Consider the following 19,485-nt stretch of genomic DNA (forward strand, 5'->3'; position numbering starts at 1 on the left):
CAAACTCTAGGAAGAAAGACTGATCCATATCTATCCTTCCCATTCGTGACTTTTCAAACAAAATAAAAATCTATCTAGGCTTATCACATCATATCAAAAGCCTAGCCCACCTAGGTTTCTTATCTCATCATCAAAACTCCATCAATGGCCTTTAACTCATCCGACAACATCCATCACCATGTAAAAAGGCCTAGCCTACCTAGGCTTCTTATCTCATCATTATCCAAGACCATCAAATCCTAGGCTATGCCACGTGATAAGAGTCCTAGGCTGAGCTGCTCTAATTCACACGGTACACTGCTAACAAATCCAAATTAAATTGGACTGTTTTGCTTGCTTCTAAGTTGGGGCTATGATTTGTATCCCATCTATTTTGTACAAGAAAATCAAGGTAATTTCTTAAAAGATAATTATTATGATTAAAAACCATAATATTATCTCTTAACAATAACAAAATTATCTTAACTTTCTTATCTGACAGTCAAGAACCATGCTCACTCAACGGCCTCGATTACTCGGGCCGATGGTGTAAAGTCGAGTCCAAACACATTTGAATATTAGGAGACTCAAAATTTGGATACCAACTCTTTTTTATCCAAAAGATAAAAAATAAAAAATAAAAACTTAAGGTTTAAAGATGTGATGATTATTATAGGAGAAGCTTTATACTTAGAACGTATTTTGGAGGGCTAAAAGCCCTTTTAGATAATCAATAACACTTTTAACGGCATATGAAAAAAAAAAATTTAATGTCTCTCTAAATTCTAAAAACATTTTCCTTAAAAAGCATTTTCAAGTGTTTTTCAACAAGCACTCAAATTTAAAATAATAATAATAATACACTTTTGGTAAAAGAGCTTTTGAGCTGAATGTTTTAGCAAAAAAAAATGTTTTCAAACATGCTTAGGTAGTGTTGTGATTTACGATTCAAAACTAGAGTGTTGGATACTAACCTGAAAGCAGTGATCGACCGGACGATCAATTGAAAGAAGCAGCATCGAAGGTTTCAGACAGTTGCGACGTTCAGCAGTGGCAACCGATCGGTCGTATGGGCAGAAAGTTCAAGGTTTCGTTGCTTGTGTTTCCTGGTTCATTTTGAAGTCCTATTTGGGCTGAGTTTTTCACTTTTTGGTTGGATTCTTTTATTTGGTGAAGAGAATTTATTAATACCTATTTGGTTGGGTTTTGTATTTACTTCCAATTAAGATTTGGATTCTTATTGTAACCTAAGTTCTATACTCCATAAATAGGACCTTAAGATTACTAGTGTGTGCCTCTCCATGAGTGTAGAGAGTTTTATCTAATTGGTTTTTGGTGGAGTTCATTGTTTTGAGTCATGAATGTGTGGAAAATTCATGGCTCATTTATTTGCCAATTTGGTAAGAGTCAATTTGTGAGTTTGAGAGTCAGAGAACAATTTGGAAGAGACTTCTCTATTTGTTTTGGGTTCTCTACTTGTGTGGTTTAAAGTTTGTAGTTTGTGAGATTTGGATTGTGAGAGTTAAACACTCTTTTGTAATATTTATTTGAGATTGTTTGTTTCTTTGCTTTCGCCTTCAACGTTGATATTTGATACTTTGTTTCAATTTACTTTTGCTTGCGCATAAAGTACAACAGGCAGGAACTAATCAAGCTACTTATTTTAAGGAAAATTAATGAAAATGACTTGAAAACTTTGAGTTTTAACGATAAGGACAAAATAAAGGGTAAAATAAATAGTACCAGAATTGACTTTTAAGTGTAAAAATATGGTTTTTCGTTAAAGTGAACAATACCGGAAGCTTTTTGTTAAAATTCTCCTTATTTTATTATCAATCTCCCACCAACTAAGTTTTAATTAGCATTGGAAGATATCTCAAAGTCAAATCTTTCTTCCCCAAACGATAAAAAAGGAGGAGATGCTACCACATTGTCCACTAAATACTAAGAATGGTTCTAATCCCTATAGTTAGAACAAAATTTCACTTCGGTTCTAGTAGTTTCAATTCTCGCAATTTCAATTTCTATAGTTTATTAATTTTTGTTGTTTAGGGACAATACTGTAATTGTGGTTTTGTTGGTTACTACTATGACATGTAAAGGTAAATTAGTTTTTTCTTTTAAACGTCGTAGTACAACACACACCTCTTAAAGAGTAAGCATAAACCTAAAATCGCACCAATTAAAAAAGTGAAACTTGGCTTAAATAAACTACAAGAATCAAACCATAGTTCGACCCATAAAATCCAACCCGGCCCATTACTATTTCTGTCCTTAGATACTTACGCCAAACACCACTTGGCACAAACTTACTGGCTCTCAAATCCTTTCAAACACTTGGATAAGCCCTTGTTTTCGTGGACCTCTTATCTCTCTCACACTTGATTTATAAATTACAATCCGAAAACCCACGAAATTTTCTCTCCCTCTCCACTATGCTCATAATTTTCCCGGAAAATTTCCAGCTTTAGATTCTCTCTCTCTCTCTTCCTCCAATGGCGGCCGTTGCTTCTCTGTCTTTCTCGGCGCTCAGTCAATGCTCTGATAGAAAATCGGTCGTCTCGTCCGCTCGGAATTTGGGCTCCAACGCCGAAGGCATTCGATTCCGTACGAGCATTTCCAGCCATTACGGTGGAATTCGAGCTTCGAGTTCGAGCTCTCGCATGGTGGTTCATTGCATGGCAGGGTCGTCAGGTGGGTTTTTCTTGGTAGCTTGTTTTGTGTCATTTAATCGTTTAAATTTGCTACATTTTCTCAGGAACTTGACTGGAGCTTCATTTAATATGTTTTGTGCCAAAGCTTCTTTTTTTTATTATTTAAATATTGTGCATTTAACAATGTCTAAAGTATAATTAAGTTTGATCTAATTAGATGTAATGCACTTACTTCATTTCTGAAGTTTGGTTTTTTTTTTTTGTTTTTTTGGCAAACGACAAAATAATTACACTAAATCATCTAAACAATGAGCAGGTGTTTATGAGCAGGTGTTCGAATTTGGGTGCCGAGAGTGGAGCATGGCTAAACCCATGTCTGCAAATTATGATCTTTTTTGTTAAAAGTAGGAATTTTGACTTACAGATATGGAAAGGGAGGATTTTTATTAATAATTTTGTGTAATCATGTGAAATAAGAATAATGGGCCCTTGTTGTATCAGAGTGTATGTTAGTCTAAGTTTTGTGCTTAACATTTATGGTCATTATTGCTTGCTTGATTTGCAGATGCTCCGACTGTGGCGGATACAAAGTTGAATTTTTTGAAGGCGTATAAGCGACCAATCCCTAGCGTTTACAACAGTGTGCTACAGGAGCTGATTGTCCAGCAACATTTGATGAAGTACAAGAGGACATACCGGTATGATCCTGTGTTTGCTCTTGGTTTTGTCACTGTATACGATCAACTCATGGATGGATACCCCAGCGATGAGGATCGGGAGGCAATCTTCCAAGCGTACATTAAAGCTTTAAATGAGGACCCAGAGCAATACAGGTTTGTCGCTTGTGTTTTATCTTCTTTAGGGATTCATTTTCTCTGTTTTGTGCCTTGCATAACATTTCGAAATGCAGCAATATGGTATGTAAATTGTGATGATCACATATTATGAGGTTTAAAAAAATATGAAAGTTGAGTAAAATTTAAGTGGCTAATTGAGATTGTGATATTGCAATTCATTCCTTTATGTGATAACTAAGGAAAATCCCGTTAAGAAGAGATTTTCTTTTCCGGTCATCGGAATCATGCAAACTTCATAGTTCTACACCAGAATTTCCTAGTTTATGGTAGAAGGTTGATTAATAAAATAATGTGCGACTCTGGAAAATTACTGGTCATTAGATGCTTTAGAAAAAAGAAAAACGAATCCTAATTTGCATATGATCAATCTCTTTCTTATATGTTTTAGAAAGGTCTCGATCTTTACTAGATAAGTTTCCATGCTAAGCACTACAGAACTGATGCACAAAAGTTGGAAGAGTGGGCTCGGGCACAAACTTCTAGTTCATTAGTAGAGTTTCCATCCAGAGAAGGAGAAGTCGAGGTAGCACTGAAGGACATTGCAGAAAGGGCAGCAGGCAAAGAAAGTTTTAGCTACAGTCGTTTCTTTGCTATTGGGCTTTTTCGTCTTCTTGAGGTGGCAAAAGCAACTGAACCAACAGTATTAGAAAAGGTTAGACTTTCCAGGCCTATGAACATTATGAATAATGATGGATATTCGGCCAAGTGATTAGGTTACTGCATTTTGAACTTTTTTGGGTTACTGACTGTTGGATTAAATTATTGAATGGCCTTCCATGATGGTAGCAATGTTGGATCATTTACACTTTGGTTTCTATCCAACAGTTATGTGCAGCCTTAAACATTGACAAAAGAAGTGTGGACCGGGACCTTGATGTGTACCGCAATCTGCTTTCCAAGCTGGTTCAGGCCAAAGAACTGCTAAGGGAATATGTGGCCAGGTAACAAATCCCTCAGGATCATGGGAGTTATTGAATTCATAGCATTACATGTGATAGCTAAGATAGACATGATGATAATCCTCAAATCAACTGATGTGAGTTCAGATGACATTCACAAGTTGAAGCTTTAACATCAAACCGGTTGATCCCCTATACGTTAAACTAAAATTCATGGCCTTAGTTCGCTTTTCTATAGCATGGGTATAATTTATGGATTTTGGGTTTCTTGTTTTATAACCGGAAGTACTGTATGGTTCAAGGATGGAGAAGCTTTTGTGCTTACTGCTTTACATCATATTTGAATGCGTTGAATTTGGCTTTCAGGGAGAAGAAGAAAAGAGAAGAAAGGGTGGAAACACAGAAGGCCAGTGAAACAGTTACGAAATGTTTGGGGGATTATGTTTGCCAGTAATCGGAGTGGTCCTTCAAAGCTGATCACTCTCTGCGAAGCTGAAGATCCCCAAATCTTTTAAGGTTTTTGAGGTAGAGTTGGGAGTTTTTACGCTTAGGCACATACCTTTCATCAGCTTGTACGCTTGCAGTTTTAGTATATTGCTTGCAGTGGTGATCCAGCAACAGCCTATGTGCCGACATGTCTTAAATATTTGTTTCTCTTCAGTTGTCTTTTGTTTTACCAAAACAAAAGTGTATTATAGCTTGTAACTACAATTCTCGATTTGGAATATTTGGGTCGAGTTCCCCTTAGTAAAGCTAATTTTCATTGTTTCTCTCTGTCTTTCTGAGGATGATAACTTCCTCTCAAATACGGCGTCAGTGCAGTAACCAATTCTCGATTTACTTCAACGCTTCTGAGTTTAAAGAATTATTTGCATTCGTCCACAAATCAATCATGTACAGGTTGATAACAATGGGGTTACTAAGTAAGAACCCTAGAAAGCAATTTGTCACAATTCCTGCTAGAAATGTTACTAAGCTAAGATGTTAACTGAGAAAGGAACAACTTAATAAGAAGTTAACTGAGATGCGAAATATCAATCTCTTCGGGGAGCTTAAATGTGTCTGCTGCACCAAACTTCCTATACAATGCTGATTCATGAGTTTCTTCATCATCCCAATCCTCTTCCTCATTTCCCTGGCTGCTAGGTGACTCGGGATTATAAACGCTTTTAGACCTGCAGCCATGTCGAGCAAGAATGTTCACCTGGCGAAGGTGAGAGATTTCAACCACGACAGTTTCATCGTCAACTGGGAGGGGTTGCTTCCAGGGTTCCCCATCGATCCTCATGTACGTATGATCAATTGCACCCTTTTGAAACTCAAAGCGAATACGGTGGGCCTATCATCGATAAGAAATAATAGACAGTATAAATACCAAATGCAGGATAGTACAAGTTATTTATGAACATAAATTCAACTTCTTGATCAAATACCTGGGCAAGACGAGTCCCGTGTCCCTTGGCAAGCAAAACAAGCCCATGCCATGCATCTCGAAAGCCAACAACTTCAATGAGACCATCGTCTACATATGCTGGAGTAAAACCTCCCTGTAAAGTCATAATCCACCAACATATGTTGTTAGATTTGAGAAAAACCAATACAAAGATCATTTCAACTATTTCTGTGAAAAAACAAAATAAAGAAAAATAATAGGAGAAAAGCGGGAGTGTTGTGAACCTACATTACGCCTCTTCCTAATCGGGACTCCCCAAGGATTAAAACCACCAGAAAAGCTAGGCAAATTGAGGATCACGATTGACTTGATACTGTTCAATGAAACAGAGAGGTTAGCAAAGCAAAAGCATAATTGGATATTATTTGCGAAAGAAATCAAACGGAAACAACATCAAGTACTGAAGAGAAGAAAAAATATACTAAATCAATATTATCCTCGTGCAATGTTTACCTTTTGAAACTAAACAAGGAAAAAATCAACTAGATCAGAAAAAGAAAACTCTAAATAAGTTTAGTTATCTCTGCAGAACCACCGGAGTTGAACTAGTGTGTACGGAAAAGAAGATTGCAACAAAGTTAAGATTTCTGAAATCTGGATTCCATGTTGGCAGAAAATCAGAGCAGATTGGCAACCTAAATAGTTGCATATCAGAACACCACAGACTCATGGGAATTATGTCTAACATTGTGACACAAGTGAAATCTGCACATGATGGGGAGGCTCGATATGGATAGTGTTTTCTAGCACAAAAATGATTACTGGGGGAAACCGTCACTAGATAGTCAACTCGTCATTTTAGGGCAGCTCACGGCCTATGAAAACCCAAGAAAACAGGAGGAAACATAGGACAAACAATGCAAAGAAATTTGCATTGAGCAAGCAAAGCTCATTTCCGTTATAATATTGACAAAAATGTACCTTGGAGGAATTTGTAGATCTTCCCATTGGCCATGGTTTTTCATGACCTTCACCTTTGCAAATTGCGCTATGTCCCTATTTCAAGAGAGATAGACAATAAACTTCACATTCACTAAACAAGGTTTTAGATACTTCAAATTCAAATAAACTTAAACCTTGTGGGACAGGGAATCTGTAGATGCTCACCGTGAAGTAGATTGAGAACAAGGAGAAGAAAACCAGCCTTGTGAATGGGTAATCTTTGCATAAGTAGTCTGTATTTAGGATCAAAGAAAAGACAGAGGAATAAGTAGAGTTTCACTCCATACATCAGAATTTAACAGCACTATCCAAGCAGTATTTTATTTTTTACAGAGTTCCACGCAAGAAATTTTTACTGTATATGACGCATAGACAAATGTATGTATTATAATTTTTAATAAATTATTATAAGTTTGTTACAAGATCAAATCATTTTCATTAGTTTACTACATTATGCTCATGAACAAAAATGGGTTTTGAAGAAACTAAATACCTGATTAGTTAACTGATTTTTGAACTTTTCGGGGTGCTGCTTTCGCTCAGTATGAAATGCATATGATACTTGAGCATCCATTCCTAAACACAAGCACAAACACGTAGAGTTCATTACACAAAACACGGTTGAGTGAAAGAAGATATCGATCAACAATTAATCGGCTTATTTTGAATGCACAACGGTAGGACTTAAACTCACAAAAGGAGATATTTTCTAGAAAGATTAAGATAGCTTTGCAAATTAATGCTCAAAATACTTTACAGGACTCCAAGGGAAGAACTCTTACCCATACTGAAGTAGTTCCAAAATCCCCCACGAAAGGTATGGCGGCCTTCCTGCAAAACACCAAAAGTTCTTGCTTATAAAACAGCACCAAAAGTTCGTATCTAACAAGAAAGAGAAGATCTTTGAGCTTAACAAAAGTAATGCAAGCATTTAAAAGTAACAATCTGACATGACACTTAATTTGCAAAGAAAAAAATTAGCCACAGCAAATTGGCTCAGCTCCTGAAAAAATAGCTTGACTTAGCAAAATAGCTGATTTTATCTTTCTGCTACTCCCTGAGACTGGTTCTTTTGTCCAATGAGCCCAATAACTCGACTATATTGAGAATATGTAATTACCATGTTCAGCTCATTTGAATCAGAGACACGGCCAAATGCATGCAACGAATGAGGTAGGTCAAGAGGCGCAATGGGATCACACGGACCTTCTTTTGGCTTCCTCATCCTCATGAGAATGTGCCAGCTATATCAGAATAAACAGGGAAAAATAAAATTAGAACTTCCAATTATAGAAAAAAAATGAGAGGCAACTGGTTAAAACTACAAAGAAAATGCACTAATGACCTAAACGAGAAAAAGAGTGAATAAATTAGTCATAATACTTCATCACTCCATCTGGAAAAAGGGAAATCTAAGATATACGAACAACAAAGAGATGATTTCAAATGATATCTGATTGTCTGAGACATCTAGAAACAGGGCTGTGTATACACAGAACTTGAATTACAAAGTTTAAGATGTAAAAAGAAATAATAATGACTGTCTAACCTGTCTATTTTCATTTCCTTGGCTCTCTTTACTTGGTCCAAAAACTGCTTCACAGATTGAGGATCTGTCCCAGGATTCTTCTTCCCCTGTGAATTAGCAAACATCATGTCATGCATGCACGATATCTAGCAGTCAATGGCTGCCCTACTTAGGGGTGGGTTGGGAGTGAGGTGCTTAAAAAAAAAGCACCCATGAAAAAAAGGTTTTAGGTGTTTGGTAAACTAAAAAAAAAGGGCTTATTTTGGAAGCTGCTGTGAGAATAAGCTGAAATCAAAGGAAAAAGCTGAAGCTGCTCTTTGCAGCTTTGGAAAACTGGCTTTTTTTCAAAGCACACGGAGCTACAGTGCTCCTAATGAAAAGACCCACTATCAGACTGTTTTTTTTTCCAAAAGCACTTTTACAAAAAAGTTTACCAAACACTCTGCTGATTTTTTTCACAGCCGCTTATTCTTACAGCAGCTTTTTTTTAAAGCACAGCAATACCAAACCAGCCCTTACTTAAACCATAATAATCACAAACTACTTAAAACAATTAATCTTGAATCAACTTTACATGGCAGAACTAGTTAGAATTTCTGGTGCATATAGTGGCTTGAATTAAGAAATGGAGAAGTTTTCTCCTGAATATGCATATCAATGAAAAAATAACTACCGATATATGCACACATCCAATATGATACATGCAATCCAAGACCATATATCCATCGACATAGGAAATTCCTTACCCATCCAAATGCAAAAGGAAGATTGTTTCCTGTTCCTAGTGGTACTGTTGCTATTGGTGGCGAATGAGATAACTTGAGATCAGAAACAACTCCAAGAAGCCAACCAGCTGTTCCATCGCCACCTGCAACCTAGAGGGGCAATTCATGTCAGAAACATGAAAAGGTAACATCACACAAGGTCATGAAAAATAGAAAAATCAAACCATTTATGTTGACACTCACAATGATTCTCAATTTCTCTTGAATTTTTGTAGCGAATTTATCCCCATTGCGCTTGAGTTTTTCAAGATTGGCATAGATTCGGCAAAGAACCTTATCCGGAGCCTCTTGCCCCAAATCATAAACCTAAAAATTAGCTAGTTCAAGGTCAGGTTCATAAAAAACTTCGAACTAAAATCCAAATGCTATATTCCACCAAATATTCAAAAAAAGAAATCTGACAACATTCAACCCTATAGAAACTACCTGACTTTCATTTAGAAGGGAACGGTATGATACAAGAAGATCCCCACCAAGCTGGCCACCACTTTTGGAGTTGATAAACACTAAAACCGGACATTGCGGTACATCAGCAACATTTTCACTCTTTGATTCAGGCACTAGTACATACTTGGGAATTCTGAAATCCTTCAAGAATTCCTCCCCATAGTTAGAATTTGCCATTTTGGGTCTAACTGCATTACAAGATCATAATCAGTAACCGTGAAAAGAGCCGTTGTCTGCAACCAATTTTAATTCGGGTCCTTCCAAAATACAAAATTTCACAAAACTAATCCAATACCATACAATTTCCGTAGTGATTAGTCCAAGAAAAAATGAATATTTTTGCATTGGTGGTGATAAACAAGTTGAAAGATTCAGTCTTTGCAAGATAAACATACATCAAATGGCACAAAAATTTACTCACAGAAAACCCATTTGGAAATACAATTAGAAAAGTGCTGGAAATTTAATTTACAAGAAAAGCAAGAAAGGATGGAAAATTTACATAGTGAGTTGAGGAGATGTGAGCCTCTAACCATGAACATGAACCAAATGGGATTGAAGAAAAAGGGTATCTGAAATACCCGAAACCGGAACTGCGGGCGGAAAATTCGATGGCTTTCACAAAGCTTTTCGGATCCAAAAGGAAGAACCCAAAAGCGCAGAGGGAAACGCGGAATGTTTGACTAGTTCGTGAACTCAGAAGACTTTTATATCGTCGGGGAAACGTGAAGCGTGATCGAAGCCATTAAAACATGATCGAAACTATTGCGGGGAGGGCGGAAAGTTCCATGGATTGGAATTTACTGCTCGCACCTTCACCACACGGCGATTTGAACGAGTGGGGATGAAGACAGCGAAACCTTTAATGTTGTCCTTATGTGTTATACCGGATCATTCGTTGTCATTATTCATTTGTACGTGTCAGATCCCCTCGGCACTTTGGTGGGGTCAGATGGACTGTCATTCCCTTTCCTCTTTTTAAATTATTAATTTTTTAACATATATACTTTACTATTTATATAACAATACGTGATGTACCATTTCGTATAATGATCACACTAACAAATCTCTCTGTTAGAGAGATGGCTGCAGAATTATGGACGCTAATAATTGGTGGCTGCTGTGGGACCCGTCAATTGTGGGTTAGGTATTCGTTGTAGAGTTGATATTCTGCTAGACATCTCCTATACTATGCAAAGCAAAATACTTCCATGTTAAGATTCCCATACTTTTTGGTCAATTTGTGGACACGTTTATAGAGTCCTACAACGAACGGAATTACATTTGCAGGACTCGTTGTATACGAACGATTTGAAACGTTGAATTCTTTTTGCGGAAAATCGTTTAATTTTTAAGTTATATTTCAAACTTCACAATTTAAAAGGTTAAATAAATACGAATACATTCGTGAGCATAATGTTACTGACAAAAAAAAAGTATTGCTTTCAATGTCACATGTTTTAACTTTTAAAGTTATTTTGACTCATATTTGACGTCTTCTGCTTTATCTCTTGAATTAAGTGACAATACCCAAGAACATTTTAGGAGGAGATTGATTAAAGATTTTCAAAATTGAAGATAAATGAATCATTATTGTCCTTGAGAGAAATTTGTGGCGGAAAAGAAATCAAGGCTCAAGAGGCAATTAAAGGAAAGACATCATGGATGGATGCTCTCAATTACTATAAATGAAACCCTCAAGCTCATTGTTAGAGGTCCTTACCAACTTGTTGCTGTCATCTTATTTTTTATTCAAAATGTAGTCTTACTTAGCCTTTTATTTCAAATCGATTTTCGATTCCCGTAAATTATTTTCTTGCACCTAGCATAATCTTATTTTCTCGCACTTAACGTAAAAAAATATTTCCTCGCATTCAGAGTAATTATTATTTTATCGCAATTTACTTTCTTACTATTTATTTTGTCGCAATTTACTTTCTTTCATTTTATTTTATCTCAATAGTAGCAACTCAATCAATTCGACAAGTTTGTTTAGGAGGGGTGTAGTCAATTTGGATTTCAGATGATTTTAATGGACTTTTTGTAGGTGGCAAATTTTAAAGGATTTTAATAGATTTTACAATTCCATATGGATTTTGACATATTTTATATGGATTCTTATTACATATTTGTATGGATTTGTATGGACTCTTTCTTGGATTTCTTAGGATTTTGTTAAAGTTGAGAATCACACTAAAAGCATTTTTAATGAAATCCAACGGCTGAGATTAACATCTCTAATTCTATGCAATTGAAACCCTAATTTTTTTAGGAAAACTAATGAAAATGGCTTGAAAACTTTGAATTTTAATGATAATGACAAAATAAGGGGTAAAGTGAATACTACCAGGTTTGACTTTTTAGTGTAAAAATGTGATTTTTCGTTAAAGTGAACAGTACATTGGATTTTTCTTTAAAACTCTCAATTTTTTTTCTTTTCCGTCATTGCTCCTCCTCTCAAAGTTGAGATGCATTGTCAACATCTTGGTTAAGCACCATTGCAAGAATAGGTATCTTGATTTTACTTTTGGGGTTCTGAAGGAAATGAAATGGTCCAAAATTGCTTACCCTAATTTGATTAGGTACTCAACTCTCTTGGGTGGTCTCCATGAAAGTGGAAGACTCACAGAAGCAATGGAGTTGTTCGAATGTATGACCTCAAAGGACCAAATTTTGCCCGATGTCCTAGCTTACAACATTTTGGTTAATGGGTTTTGCCATGGTGGCAAAGTCGACATAGCTGATACCGTGACTTCCAACGTGATACTTGGAGGTTGTGCAGAGAGGGGAGAGTTGAGGATGCTCTGGAGATGCTGGAGAATGCAACTGATAGAGGATTTTGAATTTAGGGATTTGAGGTTTTTTTTTTTCTTTAAGGGAAAAACTCAGAAAACCTACAATTCGTAGTATTTGTTTACGAATTTGAACTTGTTAAAAAAATATCCATGATGGATGAGTACGAAGAAGATGAAGTATGAGATGAGAAAGGGTTTTCTTCTGTGTGAAAAGAAATCAGAGGGGGGAGGATAGGATTCTTGATGGCATATGATATTTATACCACTCACCCTTAAATCCATCAAAATCCACCATTTATTGAAATCCTAGCAAATCTTTAAGATTCTCACTACATCTAAACTTGGGTGGACTTTGTAAAAATTTTAATTGACTACCCATAAATTTGGATGTATTCTTTAAAAACCTCTCAAATCTTAATTTGACTACACCATGATTTCTAAATCTTAGTTGAATACATCCTAATTTTAAAATCTATTAACATCCCACCAAATCCTAATTTAACTACACCCATTGTTGCGATTTGCCCCCTCATACATTCTATCTCACCATACCAATTACCAAATTCGCTTCCACCCATCCATTCACTCATCATGTCCGCAGGGACAACACCTATCTCAACGTCCATCTAACACATATCAAAAGTCCTTGCATCCAAGGCATGGAGAATTTACAACCGAGGCAGGTTCCTTTGTCACATCCCGACCCGGGTCCACCACATCCTGGGTCCCAACTACGCCCTCACGGTTTTGTTTCTGGAAACTCACGAGCAACTTCCCAGTGGGTCACCCATCATGGGAGTGCTCTCGTGCGCTACTCGCTTAACTTCGGAGTTTCGATGGAACCCGAAGCCAGTGAGCTCCCAAAAAGCCTTGTGCTAGGTAGAGATGGGAATATACACATAAGGCTTACAGGATTCACTCCCCCTAGGCGATGTAGGATGTTACAATTGTCACATACCGGTCCGGGCCCCACCACATCTCGAGCTTGACTCCACCGTAGCACGATATTGTCCGCTTTGGGCCCTGACTATGCCCTCACTGTTTTGTTTCTGGGAACTCACACGAGAACTTCACATACCGGTCCGGGCCCCACCACATCCCGGGCTTGACTCCACCGTAGCACGATATTGTCCGCTTTGGGCCCTGACTATGCCCTGACTGTTTTGTTTCTGGGAACTCACACGAAAACTTCACAGTGGGTCACCCATCCTAAGAATGCTCTCGCGCAAACTCGCTTAACTTCGAAGTTTCGATGGAACCCGAAGCCAGTGAACTCCCAAAAGGCCTCGTGCTAAGTAGAGATGAGAATTATACATATAAGGCTTTGAGGATCCACTCCCTTGGGCGAAGTGGTATGTTACAATCCACCCCCTTTAAGGGTCCGACGTCCGACGTCCTTGTCGGCACACTTCCGCCCAGGAATTGGCTCTGATACCAAATTGTCACATCCCGGTCCGGGCCCCACCACATCCTGGGCTTAACTCCACCGTAGCAAGATATTGTCCGCTTTAGGCCTCGATCATGCCCTCACGGTTTTGTTTCTGGGAACTCACACGAGAACTTCCTAGTGGGTCACCCATCCTGAGAATGCTCTCGCGCAAACTCGCTTAACTTCGGAGTTCCGATGGAACCTGAAGCCAGTGAGCTCCCAAAAGGCCTCGTGCTAGGTAGAGATAAGAATATATATATAAGGCTTAGAGGATCCACTCCCCTGGACGATGTAGGATGTTACATCCTTGTTCAGTCCGCAATCGCATTTGAAAGAAGTTAGGTCAAAGTGCTACTAAAATCACCAACTTCTTTTTATTCGTTTGGGCTTAGGCCATGAGTTGGCACGCCCACAACACGAACTTAAAGGACTAAGAGATTCCGAAATCCTTGACTGTGCGACCGCAACACATTTTGAGATCAACTGAAGCTTTCCTCAAGTTTACTTGGTCTCGAGATCTTTTTGACAGAAACCTTTATTCCTTGTTTTACATGTTTTAGGAAATCTTTGGGATTTAATTATTTCCCATTTTATTTTCCTTTTGAACTTATGGATTGCTAAGACATATAAATAACTTATAGGGTTGTATTTTTACAATCTTTCAAATCATGCCTTATAAACTTTGAGGTTTCTCATGCTTCATGGATTCCGAATTTCATATTCTCTTTATTCTTTCTTTGTCATGCTGCATCAGAGTTGATCCCACTTATAGAGTGAAATCAGGCACGATTAGAAGGCAATAACAACCTTAACCCCATTTAATATCTGCAATCCAAGCCCTCCACCCTCGGAACTTTTGAACACACTCTTTACGCAAATGAATTTGAAAGACATTAAACATACATGACCTTAAATACAGTTATATATTGGTACCAACCTATCCACTTCCATAATTTGAGTGTCATTTGATTCCCATGACACAAATATAAAATCAAGAATTTATGCAATTGGCGAGTTGAAACTAGCTAGTGTCTACAAAAACTTCAACTCTTTGTTACTTAGATTTGCAGCATAATTAACTAAGCTAGTCAAATGGCTTCCACACTTAAGGTCCTAGAGCAATGTCAGGTCTCTCCACCAAAAGATTCAGTTCCCACAACCTCTCTTCCCCTCACATTTTTGGACATACCTTGGCTTGTCTTGCTACAACCTGTCCAACGCCTCTACTTCTATGAATTCCCTCACCCATCTCACCATTTCACACAAACCCTCCTTCCATCAATCAAACACACTCTCTCCCTCACTCTCCAGAACTTCTTCCCGCTCTCTGGAAACCTCACTTGTCCCCCTCCTCCCTCCATGCCTTACATCCACTACGTCGCAAACATGTCTTCTGTCAAATTCACCATTACTGAGTCCGCTGCCAACTTCATCCATCTTATAGGCAACCACCCAAGACATGTCCAAGAGTTTGATCACCTTGTTCCCCATTTGCCGGATTTTAATAATTTGGACTCCAATTCAAGTGACACAACCACATTTCTACTTCCTATTCTTGCATTACAAGCAACAATTTTCCCAAACTCTGGCTTATGCATTTCCATAGCATATCGCCACGTTGTGGATGGACGAACTGCTAATCATTTCATGAAATGTTGGGCTTCTGTTTACAAGTCTGGAGGAGACTTATCTTGTATACATGAATCACCTCCTATCTATGACAGAGATTTGATCAAAACCCCAAAAGATTATGAGCCCATTTTATTCAATCAATACATCGGGTTGAGATCGACATGGAAAAATCTTGACATGGCCAAGTCTTCTTCCATTTTCATAGACAACTTTCGCACAACATTTGTACTAGGAAGAGAAAATATTCAAAGCCTGAAACAACTTATCATGACCCAATGCAAGAATTGTAATGAGCCAACCCCAAAGCACTTGTCGAAATTTGTGGTCACATGTGGTTTTGTGTGGGTATGCTTGATGAAGGCCCTACATGCTAGTGAAACTGGGGTGACTTCAATGAAGGATGATGACCTCTTACGGTTAGGGTTTGCAGCCGATATACGAAGCCTCTTTCAGAATCCAGTGCCCATCACCTATTTCGGAAACTGCTTGTCAGCATGTTATGTGGCAGATAAAAAGAGAGAGATCATGGCGGAGTGTGGGATTGCTAAGGCGGTGAAGGCCTTGGAGGCTGCAATTTTTGAGCTGAAAAATCGAGATCTTGAAGGGTTAAAGAGGATGGTTCCATTTCGAGGGGAGTTGGTTGTAGCAGAAAGTAGTGTAGCAATTGCTGGATCGCCAAAGTTGGGAGTTTATGGGACTGATTTTGGATGGGGAAGAGCAAAGAAAGTGGAGGTCGTTCACTTTGTTGATTCAACCGTTTTTTCTCTTGCTGAGAGTAGAGATGAGGAGGATGGCATTGAGGTTGGTTTAGCTCTACCGAGGACTACAATGGATGCATTTACTTCTTTGTTTGAACAAGGTCTGAAAAATTTCTGCTAAAATATGGATGTTTTAAGTTCATTTACATTTTAGAAATACTTTAGTGTGTGATAGGCACAAAAAATAAAAATAAAAGTAATCAGGTCATGCAATATTTTATGGGGGCATTTGAGCATGATCCTTTTGGATCGTCTCCTTGAGTGGAGTGAGGTTCTTGGGTTTTGCTTTCTTAGGATTTTATATATGGTGGCTTTGGCTGTTATGGTGCTGTCGTCAGTGCTTCTCACGGTGGTTGGTGCGACGATTTTCATAGCGGCGACTGTTAGGTCTAGGGTTTTTATTCCTCTTTTGTTGGGCTTCATGTTTAGGCTAATTGCCTTATGTTTCTAATCTGGTTTGTTATTTGATAGGCCTATTTGTTGGGTTTGTTACTTGATAGGCCTATCTGTGGGCTCTATGGCTATTTTAGCACCTCTGGGTTCCTATATTGTGGACCTTACTATACTTGTATTGAGGCTTGCCTCTAATATGCCTCGTGTGCATGTTCTTAATAAAATATTTTGGAAAATTGATCAAAATGATTATAATTTAATTTTTCAATTTATCATTATCGACGATATAACGATAAGCATTAATTATATGTAATGATTTATTATTGATATGATAAAAATGAATAATTTAATTAACTTGTAAAATAATCATTTTGACCAATTTTCGAAAAATTTCCGGTAAAAAGTGCTTCAAATTCTATATACATGATAAAATACTAAATCTTTGCTCTCTAATATTTGAGTTTAGGATAACCAATTATTAAGACAGAGCCTCTTGGATGAAAACAAAAAGAGGTTGGACCGTCACCCACCCCAGCTTAAGTTCAGCATGCCAGTATGGAAAATAAAAAACCAAAAAATAACATCAACAGAAATATATAAAGTACGAACATATTGAAGCAAATAAAAAAATAGAAGGAATGATGTGAAGGACAATAATAAGAGATTAAAAAACAATCTCATGTATCTCATACTTTTTCTTTATTAATCAAATCAATAATTTGCAAACCCCCGTATCTCACACATGTTATTGTATTGATGCTCACATTTTCCCAGCATGCGCACCACTAACCCCATGGATTAATATAATCAATATGTACGATGTCACTGTCCATATCATCACCATATATTTGAAGGAACAGCACAGTGGCCAACAAAAAACAAAATTAGAAAGGTTGATGAACACCAGAACAACCCCTAACGTCGATCATTTACGTGTAATTTTGCCATGCATTGCATACAATTTTTGTACCATAATTCTAATCCACGTGTTTACAAGTGACAACAGCTGAGGCCTCATGAGGGGAGTCAACGCTCATGCAGATTCTCTGTATTAATCTCTGTATATACAATCCTCAAATTTGTAGTATACAACTGGAGATTTCATACTGTCATACACATCAACTACGTATAAACAACGTGCATGGATGTATAGAAAATTAAGGGATCATCAATATGTGATTCTATTACTATTACGTCCACAAAACTTGGATCACATTTCTCATTTAAAAACCCTAAACCGATCGTGCCCTCATAAGATACACGATAAGGAGAACCATTTGATATATATTCAAAGTTTGTTGGGAGTTTTGGAGGCCACGCATCAACAAAAGATAGCTACCAACGATCATACGATATAATTAATTAACTACCAAAATTTATATTGTATAATACCAACCCTAGATTTGTGACAAGTAATTACCTAAACTGGTATAGTGTGTACGTCTAGCATAAGGCATGCATCAAGCTCATGATGGTAAACCCTTGAATAAGCAATTATAGTGACGAAGGACGACTCGGAAACTTTCCACGACCACAGAAATGGATTTTTGATACATAGGCATGCATGATCTAGCATGTGATTTCATCACTTTTGGGCACGTGTCCGCAGCCATAAACGTGTTATTTAAATTCAATCGACCTCTAATCCGAAGAAAAATTTAATTAAGTGAGATGATTAACATGCATGTCTAATAGCCACCAAAAATTAAATTAAGTCATGACTAACATGTGGGTCTAATAGACACCAAACAGGGGACAAAGTAAAATTATGGTTTGCTTAAAAATTAATTTATTTTGAGACATGCACTATAGTATTGTAACGTATGATTTGAACTAAACTAGCTTCTTCTTTTTTGAAATTCAAAAGCTGATATCATATATTTGAAAATAAATGGTCCTTATATAGTTACATACGAATATTTTAAAGGGTAGAAAAACAGCAGGGCGAAGTTCATATTCTTCTAGATTTCTCTTTTTGGAAGCAAAGAAGAAAGATTTTGAAAATTGCAAAGAAAAGCAAGACGAGCAAGAAAGCCACAGCAGCATTTTGACCTCTCACGGCAAAATCTTAGTAGATTAGTATTATATAAAATAATATTTGACCAATTCGGGTAATGTTAGATAGAGGTAGATGGACTGTAGCACCTGATTTTCAATGACTCAGAATTTTTATTTTGCAGATGGATAGAGAGTACTTTGCCCAACAAAGTTACTGCGCGCTGATGAAAGAATGTGTACTTCTTTCTTGCGCCCAGAGGACATTTGTCAGTTTTGAGATGGCTTGATATGGGTTGACTCTGTTGTTGGAAAGTAGGAAGTACACCTGTCTCTGTTTGCTACGTGGCTTGATTTTAATGGTGTGTCGTAGAATGTATTCCAGCTTGGAAAGTTACCAACGAATTCGGATTCTTGCCGAATCCTCTTTGTGAGGATTTTATGGATTTGTGAATTGTATCCATTCATCATACATTATGCGATTAGAAATTATTTTAAATATTTTTATTTAAAATTAAAAACAAATAATACTTGACAAAAAACTGACCGCATGATATACGATGAACGGACACGATTCATTGATTCACAAGATCCTCACCAAAAAGATATGGAGAGTATCCTGTTGGGTTACCAACAAGGTGAAACACGTGAGAACAAGATTGTACAAGCATTCTTGTAATGAATCGTCAATTTTTTTAATTTATATGGATAATTAAATAGTTTTTAAATTGAATGAAATTTTTAAAGCTGATTATTAGATAATAATGAAGAGTGATTTTGATTATAATTTACACGGTAAAACAATGTCACGTAGAGAATGAGGATTTTCTTCTTTACTATGAACGAAGAAACTATTATCCTATTATTTACTATCAATCTTTAATTTTTTTAGCTTCGGGCCTCTAGTGTTTCCATTCCTAGAGGACACTTATATATCAA

The 19,485-nt window shown here is 37.2% G+C and overlaps 3 protein-coding genes across 8 annotated transcripts; 2 read left to right on the forward strand and 1 right to left on the reverse strand.

The window, feature by feature from the left end:
• Window positions 1-2,300: 2,300 nt before the first annotated feature.
• LOC103411255 (protein THYLAKOID FORMATION1, chloroplastic-like) lies at window positions 2,301-5,157 on the forward strand. The gene is made up of 5 exons (XM_008349901.4): window positions 2,301-2,673; window positions 3,199-3,466; window positions 3,926-4,142; window positions 4,316-4,431; window positions 4,756-5,157. The coding sequence occupies exons 1-5, from the start codon at window positions 2,475-2,477 to the stop codon at window positions 4,841-4,843; spliced, it is 888 nt and encodes a 295-aa protein (XP_008348123.1). The 5' UTR covers window positions 2,301-2,474; the 3' UTR covers window positions 4,844-5,157.
• Window positions 5,158-5,238: 81 nt separating this feature from the next.
• On the reverse strand, window positions 5,239-10,419 carry LOC103411254 (diacylglycerol kinase 1-like). Of its 6 annotated transcripts, none has more exons than XM_008349899.4 (13): window positions 10,047-10,419; window positions 9,524-9,732; window positions 9,281-9,403; window positions 9,059-9,187; window positions 8,334-8,419; window positions 7,905-8,028; window positions 7,567-7,615; window positions 7,278-7,360; window positions 6,950-7,017; window positions 6,764-6,838; window positions 6,071-6,155; window positions 5,823-5,936; window positions 5,239-5,728 (listed from the first exon to the last, which is right to left on the reverse strand). In XM_008349899.4, exons 1-13 carry the CDS (start codon window positions 10,084-10,086, stop codon window positions 5,405-5,407), a joined length of 1,509 nt encoding a protein of 502 aa, XP_008348121.3. In that variant the 5' UTR covers window positions 10,087-10,419; the 3' UTR covers window positions 5,239-5,404. The 6 variants fall into 6 exon arrangements, with proteins under 6 accessions (XP_008348121.3, XP_070660973.1, XP_070660975.1 ...); XM_070804872.1 differs by having other exon boundaries at window positions 5,823-5,945; XM_070804874.1 differs by having other exon boundaries at window positions 10,078-10,396.
• Window positions 10,420-14,860: 4,441 nt separating this feature from the next.
• Window positions 14,861-16,279, forward strand: LOC103442893 (coumaroyl-CoA:anthocyanidin 3-O-glucoside-6''-O-coumaroyltransferase 1-like). The gene has a single exon (XM_008381680.4). It carries the CDS (start codon window positions 14,861-14,863, stop codon window positions 16,277-16,279), a length of 1,419 nt encoding a protein of 472 aa, XP_008379902.3.
• Window positions 16,280-19,485: the final 3,206 nt, after the last annotated feature.

The sequence above is a fragment of the Malus domestica genome, chromosome 09, assembly GCF_042453785.1.
Source record: "Malus domestica chromosome 09, GDT2T_hap1".
NCBI lineage: Eukaryota > Viridiplantae > Streptophyta > Magnoliopsida > Rosales > Rosaceae > Malus > Malus domestica.